At 40.1% G+C, this 19,016-nt stretch overlaps 1 protein-coding gene across 1 annotated transcript in view; it reads left to right on the forward strand.

The window, feature by feature from the left end:
- Positions 1-19,016, forward strand: part of si:ch211-196i2.1 (collagen alpha-1(I) chain) — a 103,036-nt gene that overhangs the window by 13,330 nt on the left and 70,690 nt on the right. Inside the window, exons 2-4 of the mRNA XM_035668265.1 lie at positions 15,381-15,528; positions 15,734-15,892; positions 17,707-17,899. Of these exons, the coding sequence (XP_035524158.1) occupies positions 15,381-15,528; positions 15,734-15,892; positions 17,707-17,899 (500 nt within the window). The remainder of the gene's footprint in view (positions 1-15,380; positions 15,529-15,733; positions 15,893-17,706; positions 17,900-19,016) is intronic.

Genomic DNA, 19,016 nt, shown 5'->3' on the forward strand with positions numbered 1-19,016 from the left:
CAAATGTACATAATCAAATGATTAAAAAGTTGGTTTTGCATAATATGTCCCCTTTAAAGATACATATATGTTAAAAAAGCACATCTCATAACCTTTAAAAGGGCTAAGGTTTTCACCTGACAGCAGTATTATGACAGTGTTTGACACAGATTGGTTCTATTTCACACAATGTTTAACTTAACTCTGGAGCGTTTGCCACATGAAGACAGACTTCAGTAGAGCTGTTGTACTTTTTGTACAGAAGTGACAGCAGCAGCACTCTTCATTGGCTCTCTGCCAGTGTTACGGTGCTGTTCCCATACACCGATAGGCCTGGATCCTCTTTAATTTGTCAGTCTGAAAACACATTCATGTTCCAGCTTGAAAAGAAGGCGCCTAAATCAGGTCGCTTACATAGAAATGTAACATGAAACATGGAGTACAGTATCAGTTATGTAATTTGGAAACAGATCTGTTTTTGTACGGTGCCTCGTGGCTATATGTTTCACAGGTAACGGCAACAATCATGAAAATAAATCAACAAACTTTAGGGCGCTGTAAATTAAACATTAATTTAATTGTGCTGAGAGACTGTTTGACGCTGATATGAATGTTTTCTGTGGAAATAGAGTGGCCTCTTTTTAGTTGGAAAATATTGTTTTCTCTATCCCCTGATTATCTCGCAGTGGGTGCTGGGATCTGGTGGTTTCTCTTCCGTCGAACACACACCTTGTTTTACTTATGCATTTCCACTCCAGTTGAGATGTGTTTCTCTTTCAGTGTTCCAGCAGGATCATTACCACCAACTGCCTGTGCCGTCCAAAAGCCCCTATTCTCTGCTTTCCTCGTCTCATGTAAAATGCCAATTTACAGGCCGTTTTGCCCTTCCCGCCCTCTGCAGCTTTGTTTTTCTAACTGGTATGTAAGACACATCTAGCACAAAGGGTGTCTCCCCCCATCTGTTTGCATGTTCAGCTGACACATTCCTCATCTGGCTGTGTGGTTCTTGGAATTTCAAAAAGGCGGTCAGAACATGGCAAGGAAGAAACAGTCATTTAGATAGTGTTAATGAGCATGTAATAATTGCCTCATGTTCCTGCATTTCTGTGGCTCTGAACCTAGCCTTTAAATAAATCTTGCTAAATACCCGGCTTGACATGGTTAAAGAACTTCTCAAGTTGCTTGTAGGACACAGGCCAGTGGATTACCACAGGTGCTGTTTATGTTCAGCTTTGGGGACTGGCTGTTTGCAAAGTCGACTTCTCCAGATGTACTTGGAGCTTGTCTGCTAAGGCCCTTTCACCCCTTTCATCTGTTCTGCAGCCCCCATAGGTGGGGTCCAGGGATGGATCCTGTCCCAGGAGCTAGATGTGCATTGTGCCTTTCTCAGTGAGAAATGAAACGTCTCTCATGCAAAGCAAACTGTCAGGCTCACATCTGTGAAAACATGCAGCTTATTTGCTTTTGTTGAAATCTCAGAATTTAAGAAGACTGTGGCTTTTAACATGAAGGTCTCATACAGTAATTCTGCAGTTTAGCTCGAGCTGCAACATGATCATTGACAATTGATTGGCTGGTTTATTATTTGTAAAAACAAACAAATGCAATGCACGTTATTATATTATTATTACAAAATGACTTGGTTAACCCATTATTAGCGTTGTCATTTAATCATTTTTATTTGATCAACAAATTGATTTACTTGGATTATTTCAGCAGTACACAGGTGTCAGTAAGCAAAGAATGTCTAGGTTAAATGTGGTTCACTTTGGTTAAAAGCTCGATTTAGTTACTCTAATAAGTAATAATTAGTTACAGTTGTATCAATTTCAGTGATATATTTTCCCTTAATTTAATAGTTAGAAAATTGAGAAATAGAAATTGTTAGCACAATTTTTTCTCTATTGTTTTGTATCTTATAAATAAAATGGAACTTTGGTCAGCAGAATATCTCCTCTTAGACTGCTATAGGACATAGCAAGTGGCTGTATTTTATCTCATAGTTAGGACCTGCTTCACATTGAACTACAGTCATGTAAATCTTCTTGAAACTATATTTAAATTTAATTAAATTACTTTAATTCCAAAAATCTTTCACTTCACATCCGATTCAGTCTGGTTTTAACTTGACACGTTGACAACTTTTGTCTTGCAAATCACCAAATTAGTGATTACTGTTTACATATTGTATAGATTACTTAGAAAGATCAAGAAATGCAACAAAAGCTATAGATAGCTGATTATACATTATACACTATTAATAAACATTATTTTAGGGCAGGCTCTAGAATGCTGGGTGAGGAGAAAGTTTACTTGTCATGCTACTGCATATCAACCATGCCAGGTTTTTACATTAAATCTAAAATTCTCATTGGTCACACTAACATTGACCTTAACCTCAAAGACCTGGGGGTCATCATGCTCAGGGGGAGACGATGTCACACAATGGAACAAACCTCTGATTGATGGCCTAGATTCCCCACAGTCAGACTGACTCACCACTCTCTTTCCCAACCTCAGGTCATTCACTAAACATTAGACACTATCACATTAGCGTCTAATGTTTAGTGAATAACACAAGCACTGCCAGAGCTATCGCTGTTTATGTCTCAAGTTCAGTACCTGTCTACATTAAAAAAACTGTATGAGGAAAAATTGACACCCACAATTTGCATAGTTTTGATGGGCATAACTATATCATTAGTGCTATTTGCTCCTGCAAAAACAGCAGGGAATTTGACCCAAGGGCATGTTCATCACTGCATCCACTTCCTCTGGAGACCTGTGATGAATTTTTCAACAAGCGAGTTTAGAAGCAGAGCAGGGCAAGTGTTGACTGGTGCTCTTGTACGTTTCCTCTCCCTAAGGGAAAAATGTCCCAAGGAAACTCTGGCATTGTCTTGGGGAAGCTTTTTTGTGTTCGAAGCTTTAGCAAGTCCGTAAGCATGGTCATTTTTCACCATGGGTCCATTGTGCCATAAAATGGCATTCAGACGCTAACAAAAAATGTTTGGATTAGCTGCACCCCCGGGTCATACTTAAATATTATTCATCCCAAGAGAGGAAATGAGAAAATGTTCAAGGAGGCTCAGTGTATTCTTGTGAAAAAAATGTTTATTATTCTAGTATATGTGATCTTTTGCAGGTGCAGATTTAAAAAAAAAAGAAAATAAACTGTTGTTTTATGTGAAACAAGTAAACTTATAACTAAAAGTTATAATCCATACAATTCATTCCTTTATATGGCGTCACCCATTGTTACTGACTGTTAACAGCCCGTTTCAGCAATACAATGCTGACTGGAGTAGCTATTTTCAGCACAGCCAAACAATATTGCATTGTTTTAATAAAGAACTCAGTCAATCATCATTATTTTTCCATCATGCCATCAATCAATACTACTATATGGACATGCAATTATAGAATTAAATTGTATATAGTGTACATTGAATGACTACATAATGCAGACCATAAATAGTGTCAAAAAAAGTCTGTTTTTATGAATTTTTGTAGTTTTTATATTCATCGTGATTGATAAAGGTATCAAATTTAAATGGTAACTTGACCAAAATAAAAAACCTTACCACTAGCAGTGTCTAGCCATGCTGCTAGCTTCAGATTAATGTACCAGGGTTTTGAGATTGCCATATCTGAGACTTCTGCCTTCACCAGATACTATGTCAATTTCATTTAAGATGCTCTAAACCTACAAAAGTTGCATTTAAACTCAACAACAGGGCCTAGCTGAAATTTCCGTGTCAACTTGGTACCGAAGTATTCTCGTGACATCCCTAGAAGTATCCCCAAAAATATCATATATAAAGATACGCCCACCGAGGACCCGAGATGTTGATGGAGCAAGTCTCTGTAACGATTTGAGCACAACAATATCTGATTTCTCGTTGTTTGGCTAGCCTGAGTCCCATTTTGTCCAAAAAAAAACCTTAGCCAGAAGCTGCTCTAAATCCAAACTGGGCCAGCATGGCTCTTATCCTGGCTCTCTTCCGATGGTGGTCTGGTCCCGTCTTGTCGATCTGGCTGGGTCGATCCAAAGCAGAGTTTGAAGGAGCTAGCGACTGCTGCATATGCATGCACTGACTTTGCCATAGTTACAATCTCCTAATCCAGTCGATTTTAACAAGTCAAAAATCCAATCAGACATCAATTATGTTTCAGCAATAAAGCCAAAGAAAAAAACAGATTAAAACAAAACTGGAGCAAAGTGTGAAGGAGCTACTGTCCACTGAATCTACAAGTGCAAAATCTTTTTTTTCACTGTGGCATGTTTTGCATTTTTTACAATTAATTCAACAACCTGCCGCTACTTTAAGCATTAAGCATCACACAGGGACTCCTCCTCTCTTCTAACTAACCACCGTAATGTTTAATTTACTTGGCTGATGACTGGCTCCAGTGTTCTTAAGGCCCTCTTTGAAGGGATTACAAAGGCAGTTAAGCGAGAGAAAAACAGCACGGGAAGTTTTTATGTCTCTCTCAACCATCCAGGATTGAGGGATTTATCGCTGTGGATAACCACTCTGAAAACATGGAGGAAGAGAGCCAATGCCGTGGGCTTAACTGTCCATCCAGTGAGGGACAAAGGTGATTTATTTAGTCTAGAAAACCAACAAAAATAGCAATAAACTGTAGGAATAAATGCCTATATTACTAGTGTATTGTGTGTCTGTGAATGTATTGTTTCCAGAGGTTCACATTAAAAAGAATGTATTATAGTGTACATGTATTTTACTTGCTACTTCTACAACTCTGCTTTCAATCTGTGTCCAGATCCCTCCTGTTCCTCTAGCTGTACCTTGCTAACATCATTCCTCCTAAACATACTCCTCATGGCACTGTAATCCCCCCCTCCAGAGTGCACATATTTCCTGCTTTCCAGATGAGGAAATGTTGAAGGTTTTCAAGAGAATGGCCCGTATCTACTCTGTCCTGAGCCAGTCACTGGAGCTTGTTACATACAGGCTAATAGCATAGCTGTTTTATCCATTCAGTCCATTTAATTCCCTCTGTGTCCTGCTCTGGGCTATTGGCCCAGTTAACAAGCCTGTCTTCACACAAACACATATTTTACATAAGCTCACTATATCCTCTGTAAGGGACACCTCTTGAAATAATATCCCAACATCGGATCTCCTGCTCTCTAATAGCCAGACCTCATAAAGTCCGCAGTCTGAGGCTCTACTGACAGACGGTATTTCCATTAGGGTGCTGCATCTGTGAGCATTTCACAATCTGCTGTTCAGTTAAAGCTCAGTGTGGCAGTAGGTGTGCTCATCACTCAAAGCTTTGTTGATGACTGACTGATTGAGATGTTTAGGAACACAAAGTTTCTTATGTTTCCTGTGTTCACTCCAACTTTCCATCTCTCGTTTCCTACTTATCTGGCCCGGTGATTCCCCCCTCGTTTTCCACCAGGGCAGGTGGAAGTCTTTAATCTTCTGCCTGTTTGGGCTGCCCCCTCAACCACAGCAGAGCCCAGTAATTGTACCAGCTCAGTAATTGAGCTATCTGTTGGTCCGTCTCAGACTATTAAAGTAATGTGATCCCACCACAGGACAGCGTAGCAGCCGGCTCCACTCCCCCTGATTACGGCTGCTGGAGGTCGGCCAGACCAGGAGGCAGTGGCGGGCGGGAAGAGTTTGATTTAGATTGTGGAGAGGATGTCTTATCATGTCCCCGTGGTTATCACTACGGTAACCAGTCCCCTAAAACCACTGGTTCTCCACAGACAAAGGCATGCCTTCTTACAACCAAGTGAAAAGGGGCACACTTCTACTTCTAAAAGACTCAAATGTAGTCTTCTAAAAGCTATATGGCAGTCAGAAGTTCTGCACAACAAGCTGACACACACTTCTAACACATTACTGAGTTGTTGTGGCTATTGTGTTAGCAAGCAGTTGCCCATTGACACATCCAGCAGACACTGTGCAGTCGCACTCCGCCAACTCCTTCAGTTGTTGATCCATTTTCTTCACCAGCAGGTTGCTCACTTGGTCTGCTATTTGGTGCTGCTCATACTTTTCAAGAATCACTTTGCTCATGCTGCTCTACATAGTGTATATACCATGAATTAATAAACACAAGGAGCTCCGTTCTGTCACTCTCCCATGAGGTTTGTCACGGTGCAGGCTGTGTAGAATAAAGAATAAACAGTAGAAACGTGCCTGCCTGCGTTAAAGAAGGAAATGGGCCCCAAAGATCAGCTCACAAAGTCAATGTGTCATAGAGAAGCTCTGGCAAGAGGTGGGATAACATTCAGTGTTTGTGTCCCATATCAGTGACCCTTAGTGGCCCCTGCATGCCAGGTCTGACACTCGCTGACTCACACAGCTGCCTCACCACCATAACTGATCCCACTGGAGGAACAATGTGTGGAAAATCCCAAAAGAATATTCAGTGTTATGCTATAAGGCTTCTGCATTCATATGCTGTAAAAGCAAAACAGAATGTGGAACAGCACTGTCTCTCTGTCAACAGCGTGAGTTAGTGTTATTTTCAACTGCACAGCTCTGAAGTAGTGGCTTTATCATGAGCTGGAGGGCTATGTTTATTGCACAATTGTCAAAGGTGGTGCAATGTCTTCAGTTTCCATTTTAAAGAGCCCCAAAAAATGTATAATGAATAATTATACTTGCATGATTGACGATGATGACTTGGTGAAAATATTTTCCCTCTAGCATTGTGGGTTATTGTTGACTATGAGAGATAATACACTATGTACAGCTATGTAGTTTAATCTAGTGGTTCTCTACCTGGCATCCGGGGACCCTAGGGGAATATTTTAATTTCACTATTATTTCATTGACTAAAAGTTAGTCCAGTAAGATAATTATTATTGATGACTATAGGTTTCGCACTGTTCACTGCTAATCTGTCAGTGTACACCAGGATCCCTGAGACTACTTACAGTATTATCAAATACAGGTCCACGACCAGATGTGTATCGGGGGTCCTTGAAAAAGTTAAGAACTGGTTTAATCACATGACTTGTTGTGCATTATTTCAACCACTTCATCAATTTATCGATAGACAAGTGTACAACAATTTTGATAATCGATTTAATAATTTAAGTCATTTTTAAGAAAAATGGCAAAAATGAACTGGTTCCATCCTGTTAAATTTAAGTACTCCGTAAAAGCAACATTTTTGCAAATGATTTTTGTACAGTAAATGGTAAACTGATTAACTGAGAAAATGTATGTAGATTAAATAAAGTAAAAGTATAATTTAACATTTTTTAACATTTGACATTTTCAAATCAGTAACTGTACTAGTATGTTTTCACTGAGATCAGTTGTCAAGTACACTGAGAATTATTTATTACTTGCTGCACTAAACTAATTATAGATTTAAAAAGAGCAAGCCCGTCTAAACAAACAGATGGGTATATTCCTTATTAAATATCATGTCACACAAAACAGCAATATATTTGGGCTTGTCGGATAATTGTGTCAGACCAAATCTTCCATATGCACTGAATAACAGATGTTTATGATATAAATAATAAATAATGGATCTGAAACTACGTTACAGATTTAACTAAGTTCAAACGGTGACCTGTATTTCTTTTGGCCAGTTACGACTGATAGCTGATTGATTAGTTATGTCTCTGTTTTGACCCTTTGTCTAAGGCAGAACCTGGCACCTTCTTTCTCCCGCAAGCTCGTTTTTCCTCAGATTGCCTGCAGACTGAGAGCTGGGGACCAGCCAGACCCAATAATTGCTGCAACTCTAGAGAGTTACAAAAATAGAGGAAGTGTAGACTGGTTTTATTCTGACCTCATGCCATTCTCTATTGTTGGCTCATGGTGGACCTGAGCTTTGGTACCTACTGTAACAGTCTGACATAAAGTCTGTAAGCTCCTTACATGCTCCACTGATGTCTGAGCCAAAATTAGTACAATCAATAGTAGTGTGTCCAAGACTTGAGGCTTTGGGAGTTAGGAGTGTGGACTGTGTTGTTGTGGAGTGTACGGCTTTCCTTTTTGGCCTCACTCTGCTCTACGACTCGAAAGTCAAATCCTGCTCCCAGTGTGTTCATGTTCACACTGAAGCATCACCCCTCTGGAATGAGACTATTTGAACGTTTGAGGTTTTTCACTCAGGAAAATGCAGAACACGCTCAAAGCTTTTTCTTTCTTCCACTCATGTAAAACCTTTCTGCTTTTAAATCGCTCCATCTGTTGAACGTTTCACCGAATCATTTTTCATGGCTGTCAAAGGGACTTTTTATCAAGGAATGTATGACAGCATTGTAGGACTGTATTCTTTTCTCGATGCTAATTACGTGGGTACGGTCAATGGATGATTTATATGCTGCGGTTCCTGAGAAAGGATTGGGTGGATTCTGTGTGTAGCCAGCAGCTAGACTGTGTGTGAATGAGAGCCTTTCATAGTGGCTCATCCAAAAACAAACAAATATGCACAACACTGCCACTGCCAATACTCACTGATTGGTTATTGTTCTTTTTTGGTCGGTGGGTATTGGTCTTGTTTGTATTAGTTTACTGTGTGTGTATGTGGGATTTCAGTATACAGCTGTTTAAGTCAAGTACTTGAACGCCTCACAGCTCTGCAGTCTCGTGTGGATGAGAGCGTCTTTCAGTGGGTTTACTGAATGCTGCATCACCATAGATGCCTGTGGCGAAGGAATCGATATGCAGTATAGCGTTGGATCTCACACATTAGCACCACCGCAACTCTTATCAGGCTGTGTCGTGTTTAAATCGTTTTTACCCCAAAGTAATTATGTTCTGTCATTGACATTGTGATACAGTCTAGAGACGGAAATATTTGTCCTGTTTTGCTACTAAGATGCCATGTAACCAAAAATGCAGGATTACTGTGGGAATGGCTTTGCTAGACGTGTTACAGAAAAGGAGAAGATTACTAGGCCTCTCTTTAACTTGTTTAAAGTTTTAACCATCAACCACTACTCACTGACAATGGAAACTGACGGAACACAGGCAACCCAAGCTGATCAATCAGTTTTCAGGGTCTCCAAGTCTGTAGTCACCAGACATGTTGTTCTTTTTTGTAAATGATGGTTTGCGAGCCTGGCAGAGGAGCTGAAATAATAATAATGATAAGTTAATTAAACTTCCTGTTAGGGATGAAACTACTCACTGAATCTCCCACCAGTAAGACTGCTGCACTGCAACATGTAAAACGTGTGCAAAAGATAAGCAATCTCAGGGGTGGCACGAGTGTTGCTCATTTTAATACAAGCAATTTAATGAAACACATGAAGATGCGTCAGCCTCCAAAAGAGCACGAGAGTTTTCGTACAAACGAAAAGGGAAAAGGAAGGACGAGCTGCAGCAGCAAGCTCTGGAAAGCTGCCTTCGGCAGCGACGGGAAACAATTCCGCAGAGGACAAAAGCCCCATAGAGCAACTAAAGATTATAAACAGACAATCCTGGAATTTATTGTCCTGGATGACCAACCCACAAAAATGTCTTGTGGCTGCCATTTAATGTTAAATACCGATATATACTATAATTACCTAAGACTTTATCTTATTTTAAGTTGGCTGTTGCCACATACTGTTTTTTAAATGTTTTATAGCTGTTTAATCCTTAAAAATAAAATGGGGATGATTTGGCTGTATTCCATGTTTCACAAAGGGTTTTACGCTGAGCCAGGCCTTACCACACATCCGATCAGTCATATCCCAGTCCTCATAGGCAGGCGTAAGTAATGATATTTGTTTATAACATACTGGTATCCTCGGGCCATCGGTACTCGTATCTACGGCCGATACCCAAACCAGCCAAAAAAGTATCGGAAATCGGTAAGGAAAAAATGGTATCGGGACATCTCTAACAGAGATATCATCAACACTTGGTCACGGTCTCTGACATGTGGAAAAATCATGGTTAAACTTATGTAGCTTAGCAGTGCAAAGCAGAATGCATGAGAACCATATGTGTGTCTCATAAACAAAACCACTTTCAAAAAGATCATATATGAGTTACATATGATCTTCCTGTCAGATTAACTCTGCATTGTGTTATAACTACAAACATGTACAGTTCTGGATGATCATCAGTGAGGAAAAAGTTGTTAACTCACTGTTATGTAAAACAGACTTTTATTCATTGTTAGACAGCCGTCGTCGTCTCCTGCTGAACGGCCTCAAAGCGTTTAGCTCTCACGTAAATCAAAATAGTTGTAGTAGCTATTGAAGTAGAGTAACAGAATTGCTGAGGCCTTTTTACTATTTGTCTGCATGTCTCTCCAGAGGCTTTTGTATTCTTTTGTATAACAATGTTGGATCATCATTAAGGCCTCCATTTGTTACACAGATTATCACTTCAGATCAGAAGAGATTTATGGGAAGGATCATGTCATGATAACAAAAAAGATGGCTGGCAGCATTTAAAAAAGATCGTACACAGCTGTTGTCTGTGTTTGTGGTTTTCAGTCCCCTTTTCCTGATGTACTGTGTTCAGTTTGTGCTCATCTCTCTGTGTTAATTTCTTTAGCTGATGCTCTTTCTTTTTATTCTTTGCTACCCAAGATATGGTGATATTATTACCTTTGCCAAGGAGGTTATGTTTTGAGTGCTGTTTGTAGGTTTGTTTGTTTGTCAGCAGGATCATGGAGAAACTACTAGCCCGATTTTCTTTCCTGGTGAAAGGGTATGGCATGGGCCAAGGAAGAACCCATGACATTTTTTTATTATTATTATTATCATTATTATTATTATTACAGGCTTTTACACAGCCCTACATAAAGTGATATGTTCCGACACTCAAAGGGACCAAGCTCTTAAGTATGCATAACTTTAAGCCTTAATATAATTTAAATGGGTGAGTTACATACAAATTCACCCACTGTGTGGGAACGGGGAAGTTAGCTATAGAGACTGAAACCGTTTTATGTACCAGGCTGTAAACAACAGTTTATTTCTGCTGTAAATAAGGGCATTTTAATATGCAGGCTCATGAAGGTTGATTCACTTCTATAGCAAGCATCAAGTGGCTGTTCAAGGAACTGCAGCTTTTGTTACCTCAGTGTTGGCTGCATTCGCCAGACACAGAAGTTGCTGCTTGGTACCAAAAGCAGAGCTGAAAGGGAACATAAATTAGTCCAAAATGAATATTGTTGCTCTGTAACAGCTGCACTGTTTGCAAACAAGTTTGCTACATCAACTAAAAGCTATGATTTGTTATACACAACCTGTTTTTTTTTTTTGCTGCTGGCCAAAGAAAGCAGGTACTGCAGGATTGCCTTAAAACTTGGTTTACACATTCACATTGAGAATATAAAAGGTCTCGGGCAGCGAATGGCTCTTGTTATTGTTATTGTTATTGTTATTTCAGGTGAGAGGACCCAATTTTATAACATCTAATGAACAATCAGAACAAACTATTCAATGCTAGTTCACTGGGTGTACTCTTTTAGGTCACTGTACTGTTAAAGTTACAGTGAACATACCTTCAGACTACACATGAAGATCAAAAAAAAAAAAGTTTGTCTGACTCTGGGTAATTAGAACAAATTGCAAAATTGCCCAAAGACTGCGCTAACCCTGAAAGTCCTTTCTGTTCACACATTTCTTCTGATGCAGGACTCAAACATCTGTTTTACTTTTGCCGGAAACAGAACAGGCATGACTGGCAGCCCCTCTTCCTCCCTCCTTACCCCCTCCCCATCATAATGGCTTGATCCTTTGATTATAGTGTAGGGAGAAAAGCACATGAGTATATGTTCCTAAGTTTTCCTTGAGGGCACAGCTTTGGCACATGAAATGTTCTTTCATGAATAGTCCCGCACAAGTGGGGCTTAATAAAGACCATCAGAGCATTAGCAGCAGTAAGTGTGTGAGAACATTTTCCAGTTCCTGGGGCTATGAATTACTGCTCATTAAAATATTGTAGCATCAGCAATCCCACACACATCTCCACATGACAGCGGAGTTTGTGGATTGTGTGATTGATGTTAATCTTGTTATTATGGTTCTTTGCAATTTGTAAATTCTCATAAGCTTGTGTCATTGTGAGTCCAAACAACGGCTGATAAATGAGAGATTTTCTTATTAGCTACACAGAATGGACATCTGATCTATCTAAACATACATTTCTAAAGATTGATCAATTGATTCTGGCGGAACAGCAATGTAAATATCAATAATATGGCCGTGGCCTGGGTATAAAGGCTATATAACATTTATTTATAAAATATTCTGGCTGTGAAATGGATGTTTTACCCTTGAGGTCATTGTTTCCACATTAATACTGATTGTTTCTCAGAATTGTCTTGCGTAATTACTTCCCTGGTGACGAAACAATAGTTGATTATATGCACTTGCTGCTGGACTACTAGCTGAGTAATAACATGCAATCATAAGCAGGTGTACAGTGCATGCTTTATAACGTGACGCTCACTTTTACTCCACTGACGCCTTAATGCTGACGTATGGAATAACTATCTCTCAGAAAAAAGTGACTAATGACAAAAAGCCCCCCTTTACCCCTTTTTTAACATAACTTCTCGCCCCATGTAGCCTTTCTACAACTATAATAATTAATTGTTAGACAGGGCAATGTAAACTGTTTTAAACACATTTGTAAAGAAAAGAAAAAAACATAAAATGGAGTCATTATAGGCTCAAATCATTTTAGAACATATTTATATGATCATGTATATCATTGCAATTGATCATTTCAGTGCCAGTGGAGCAGGGTGAATTTGGGACTGGAGTGTGAATATAGAGATCAAGATACCAGTTCCAAGGAGTACTCCAGTGATTTAGTGTTGCACTTCTAGAAATTTGGGGGACTGACAACAGACAGATAAAAAAAAATGATCAAAAATGTTACAGCATTTTAGTCTCTAGTATGAGTAAATCTAAAAACATCCTACATTTCCCATAATTCAACCCAATAGCATTTTTTGTTAGCTCTTGCTTGACTGCTAAATGGCCACACCTCTCTGACCTAAAGTAAATTCTTTTAAGCCTCAAGTTAAATCCACAAAAACAAAGAAAGAGCCTTGATGATGTCATGTTTCAAACTTGGGAAATCTCCCTCGAGAAGACATTATACAACAGTTTCCACGGGCTGAGTACCGCTCCTCGTGATAAGTAAACTTAGCTTTATGTGTAAAATCAGTGAAGGAGGTGTTTGAACACTAGCATCTGCAGCCATGGTTTGCATATTCTGTCCTTAAAATCGAGTCACCCAATCATTAAGCAGAATACACTGACCCCATGCTGTATGTCTCTGGAAAACAGCATTAGCAGCAAATCATGAGATTAAAGTATGAAATTGAACTGAGCAGATGTTCTGTTCATCTGGGTTCCTTGTGGCCTGAGATGAATGAAACATCTCTGTCCTTTACTTGCTAATGGGACTCTGAGCCCCTTTTTTAAAACTTAAAAACTGACATCTTGTTTACCTCCTTGGTTTACTATTTGACCTCGCATCCCTCGCGGCTGTTAACTAAAGGTTAAAAGTGCAAAGCAAATCATTTCTTCTCTAAGTGGTTCTCGTCCATATATCTTTGAGGTTTCCTGGAAGGATGGTATGTTGGAATTTTTAGTGCGACACCAGATACGTTCCCTTGGTGCCATTCCTCGGGGCAGCAGAGTGTGACCACACGGCTCTCTGCAGACCAGTGATTTGTCTGGCAGTGCTATCAGGATGAGTGTAAAGAGCAAATGGGCCTCTAATGGCTGACAGACATGGATTCATTTATTAAAGTGCTTGAGTGAAGGAGGGTTTAATCTGCTTGAGCAATTCCATATCTTTGGGAAAAGGCAGTCCGAGACATGTTTATAGTGGTTAAATCCAATGTTCCCAAATCCCAGGTTCATGTTCAAGGGCTGTTTTTAATCTTAGGCACCCTGCTGCTCTTGTAGATCATTCTTTCATGAATCATATTTAGTTTAGTTTAGTAGTTTCTTCTCAAATGCACCTTTTCTGTCAGACTAATTTGTCTCAACACTGCTTCGTACATAATGAAATTGACCTTTTAGTTGGGAATGATCTCAGTCCGTTCCCAGGTTAGAGGGTGATCAGGATACAACAATACCAGTCTTTGAGCGGTGACTCACGTTCTCCAAATTTGATGAAGAGCTGTATTCATAATCCTCAAGAGGAGTCGTTAAAGCACAGGATTCATCAGCAAAGCCCACCTGTGGGCAGGACATGACGAATGGCACTTTACCTGCTCACATGGAGTACAAATTAAAGACTCCGTTATAACTTACATCGTACACCCAGTGGGTGAGAGGTACAACAATGTTTGGCACTGTAGGAAACCCACCCACCCTCTGGATGGATGGAATTTGTTGCAGCCCTCTGCAGCTTTGAAAGGCAATGACCCAGTAAGTGGTTTTCCGCTTTTTAGTAATACCATCAGTGGTCTGTTCACAGCATGTTAAGTTTTTTCCTAAGTGCCAGCAGAGGAATGTTTGGTTTGGTTGCTGCAGATGGTCGTAGACTGGTTCCCCTAATCTTGAAACATTACAGAACATACACTGGATGGAATGGAGCCAAAGGTTTGTGGACACCCAAACATTAAACGCTTTATTGATTGTTGAACATGTCATACCAAATCCATGGGGATTGCTCTGCTGCTATAACAGCCTCCACTCTTCTGATTTCTGGCTTTCCACAAAGACTGTGGGTGATGGGGTCTGGCTTACAGTTGGTGCTCCAGTTCCTTCCAAAGGTGTTGGATGGGGTTGATGTCAAAGCTCTGTGCAACAAAACCTTTTTTATGGACCTGGCTTTGACTGTGGATGTATTGTCATGCTAAAACAGGAAAGGGCTTTAAACAAACCACCATTTCTAAAATATGATTGCATGCTGTGGTATTCCCCTTCATTATGGCCCATCCCAGGGCTTTATGAAACAAGCATTATAAGCAATATGAGGCTGCTACAAACATTAATTAGATAGATGAAAGATGAAGTCCTCCCTCTGTGTTTGTATTGTAAGTTCCTTTGAATCACGTTGCTGTCTCAATGCATTTTTACATGAGAAATAAAGCTAAAACAAATGTTTAAAATGCTCTCACGCACATGCAGCAGTTGATCCTTTCCACTGACAGTGACACAAAGGAGGCTTTAGCTTCCGGGTTGTCGCAGAGCAAACATGTTGACACTTAATTAAACTTAATACAGTGCTAGGCACACACACAGTAAAGGTACAATTTTATTAATATAAGTCACACTTGGAAAGAGACATTTTATAGCATTGTGTGTGGGTGAAACTGGGACTGGGTTCTCATACAAGCACATAAGTGTCTTCACTCTGATATTATAGCACAACATTACCTGAGCTTGTTTGGTTTGCTGTAAAACGTATGCATGGTGTACAAAGCTCCTTAACGACTTTAGCTGTATTTTCTCCTTAACTGTGTCACTACAGATGAGGTGAGCATTCTGCAGGAGCTTTCTCTTCAGCTGTTGAACAGCAGTAACGCCTCCATGACTGTGGATGACAGTAGGTGTCCGGTCCTACAGGTGGGGCAGTACTCCACCTTGGCTCTCCCTCTCCAACAGCTCCTCACTGACGGGTACGGTTTCATCTACAACTCCATATGTTAACTCTTTATTAATAGTCGCTCACTACTGCATGTAAAGGTAAAAGCTCTTGGCTGGCCTTCATTTTGTCCTCCATGTCCACTGGTGCTTACTGGGCAGTTCCTAAAGGGCCTAGTGGTGGTACGTTTTCAGTAGCAATTATATGGCTAAATGGTGTGTGTCTATGTTTGTGTTCAGGTTTGCAGATGAGTTCAGTTTGCTGGTGCAGCTGCGGAGTCCTCAGAGAGACGAACGCAGTGTCTTCACCATGCTCAGCCCCGACAGCCACGTTATGCTGCAGCTGCGGATCAGCGCTTACGGCGTCATCTTCATAGGAACACAGCAACGACACTATGAGTGAGCACACCTTTTGATTTTATTTTATTATTTCTTTTTTTACTTGTCCTTTCCAGCACCAAATCAATAAAAATTGAGAGTAAGTTATTTATGTATTGAGTGCTGTGAACTAGATTTAAGAAGATTTTATTCATAATTAATTGGCTAAAATTGCTTAATATCTACCAGTGAGACAGTACGTACTTTTTATTCATTACCCATTATCCAAAAAATCCAGATGTCAAAGTGATTACAACACCCATCAGGTAATTGAGAACCACTCTTGCCCATTCCTGCTTCTTGGCTAAAGTGCATGAAAATGTGTCTGTATGACTGAGGAAAGGTCTGTGGAAGTGTATTTGTTTGCAGCACATGCGTTTTTCTCTGACTGGAAATTGTGTTTGACTGTCTCTTTGGTGAGATGATTTATTAGGCGTCTCTTGGCAGGTTTTTGCCTCTTCAGGAACCACAGAGCTTGAAGCAATTCATCACTGCACGACAGCAGACAGAACTGGGCCAAAAGATAGACAGACATAGATACTGTACTTGTCTTCCACTGTTGGCACATGGCTGATTTTATTTTTTACCTTGTTTTTGTCTTAAGGCAGCATGTCTGTCAAGCATGTTCTTTGGTGGCTTCCACCTACAAGGACGCTAGTGGGTCGACATTAAAGCTCCATTATTTTTTATTTGATGTATTAAAGGGGAATTCCACCAATTTTACAGTTGATTTGCAGGTGTTGGGGAATACTGCTGCATGCAATAAAAGTTGTATAAAGACTTTTGTGGCTCCATTGGGAGCTGTGTGAAGTCTGTTGTATTCAAATTAAATATCTGATCAGCCACAACCAACATTGCCTCAAGTGGTGTCACTTGAGTCAGTGTCAGTTGGGGCTGAAGACTCCAAGTTAAACTGGAGATGTGGGGTTAGAAAGAAGTGAGTTTACCAGACCTCCGTCCCACTCTTCATCTCTGCTTGAGGCTGGCAGCTCGAGGCAACATTAGCTTCTACTAGCATAACACCCAAATCTTCACTCGAACTGTCTGTGATCAAGTTGAATTATGGGTAATGTATATGCCTAGAGACTATATCTCTGGTTCTGCTGCACTGTTTTTTGATTCGATTGATTTGATTTCTTTTTTAAACTGTGGTGTGACAATATAGGAGCACAAAGCTTAATTGGCTGAGTACTATGACAATCAAATGACGTACTGCCGGTTTTTTCAGCTCTAGAAAGATCTTTAGCCTCTTCATCATTGTTTCAGAGACACACTGTGCACTACCTGACCAGCTACAAACAGCAAATAGACAAAGTGAAAGACCAGCTGATAAAGAAAGTGGCATTTAAAGAGCCTCATATTTTTCTCAGGAGCTGGTGGAAGTAACTGTTAATACTGCTTATATGTTAGGCATAGCATGTTTATAAGGTGATATGTCAGAGGTTAGTGTTTGTTGTGGAAATCTTCTTACCCCCAAATGAGTTTCTGCCTTTTTTATCAGTATTATATTCCACTTCTGGTATGTTTTATGTAGCCATGCTAAAGAATGATGGATCAGCAGTGTTTGCACATTCCAACACAATATCAGATGCTACACACCAGCTGTCAGGGGTGTGGCGTTTTGCTGAAGGACACTTTATCAGATCAGAAAATTATCTCGTTTAAATAGTTGACCTACAGCTTGAACCTTACTACTCAGTAAAGGAAGGTTTTTAGTTAAGAGAAATACAAAAGGTTTTAACTTTAATTTATGTCCAAGATTCATGCAGACGTTCATCTCAAGATACACAAAAATCAAAGACGTGATTACATAATGGGCCATGTGTTTCTGTCAGGTTCCCAGTCAGCGGTCTGTCTGATGGAAAGTGGCACCATGTGGCCGTCAGTGTGTCTGCCAAGCGGCTGGCGCTGTATGTGGACTGCTCTCTGCTGGAGAGTGTGGACTGGGTTTACCATGGCATGGGGATCAGCGCTGACGGCCTATTCATGGTGGGAGGCATCATTGAGGGCTTCGAGACTCCATTTGAAGTAAGTGGCTCTGCAACTTTTTTCTTTTTCTCATTTTATTTTCCCACTGATCATAAAGAGAGACATTAAGACACACCAAAACAACCCCACCCTTGATATAACCATAAACCCCACACCCTATCACCTGCTCTGCCAATTTTACAAGATGCCCGGAAGATAAATTCATAAAGTTCAGTTCAGATTCTCAACTGACTTAACAATGAACTTCAGGGTGTCTGAATGGCTAGTTGGATTTTAAAAGCTCTACTTTTTGAAAATGCTAATGTGGTTCTATATTATGTGTGTGTGTAATAACACACAATATATGACCAGATGGTTATGCAACAGCCAGATGATATTTAAACCAACTGTTGCCGGGTAATAAGCCACATGTGTCTAGTCCAGTTCAGTTGAATTTAGTCCGAAAAGACATGCACGCCTGCTCATCCTTCTGGCACACACACACACATAGAAAAGAACACACAAGTAGATATTCCAGCCCCGTGGCCCTATCCCACCCCATTCCCTTTTCATCACAGACACAAAGACGTGTAGCCCGTAATGCTTAGAAACCATCTGTTTGTTTTTATAAAGTATGCGTAGAAATCCCTGTAACCTGCTCTAACCACAACCTCAATTACCGCCGAAGCACCAGTGTTACGTAAAATTACAGAGGAAACACTGATGAGTGTTTGGACAGAGGATGAGTTCAGTATCCTCAACACCCCTCCCGACATGAAGACATCTCTTGTCACTTTACTTTATCGTTAACCAAATCTGGATGCCTTTGGACTGCGGTAGGAAACCCACAAGGAGAACATGTAAACTCAAAGTACAAATCATGTAAACTTTTCCTGACAATTTTCAAATACAGTAAGTTTAGTTTTAGATTGTTCCATGTCATTTTCTTTGTCCATCCCAGTCACCTACTGGATTTCATTATTTCCTGTATGATATTACCATCTGTTGGTAGACTCTTGAAACTTACCTGAGTTGTGTAATCTGTCGCGGAGAATACCAAATCTGCATTCATTCTTGTCAGAGTGACATTATTGTTGTGTGGTAATGCAGGTTAAGTGCAGATTAATTTGAAAAGGTCATCATTACATTATCTTGTATGGTCCTTTTTTTTTTTTTT

This window comes from Morone saxatilis, unplaced genomic scaffold (assembly GCF_004916995.1).
Source record: "Morone saxatilis isolate NCDOM2014 unplaced genomic scaffold, NCSU_SB_2.0 Contig21, whole genome shotgun sequence".
In the NCBI taxonomy this organism is placed as follows: Eukaryota; Metazoa; Chordata; class Actinopteri; family Moronidae; genus Morone; species Morone saxatilis.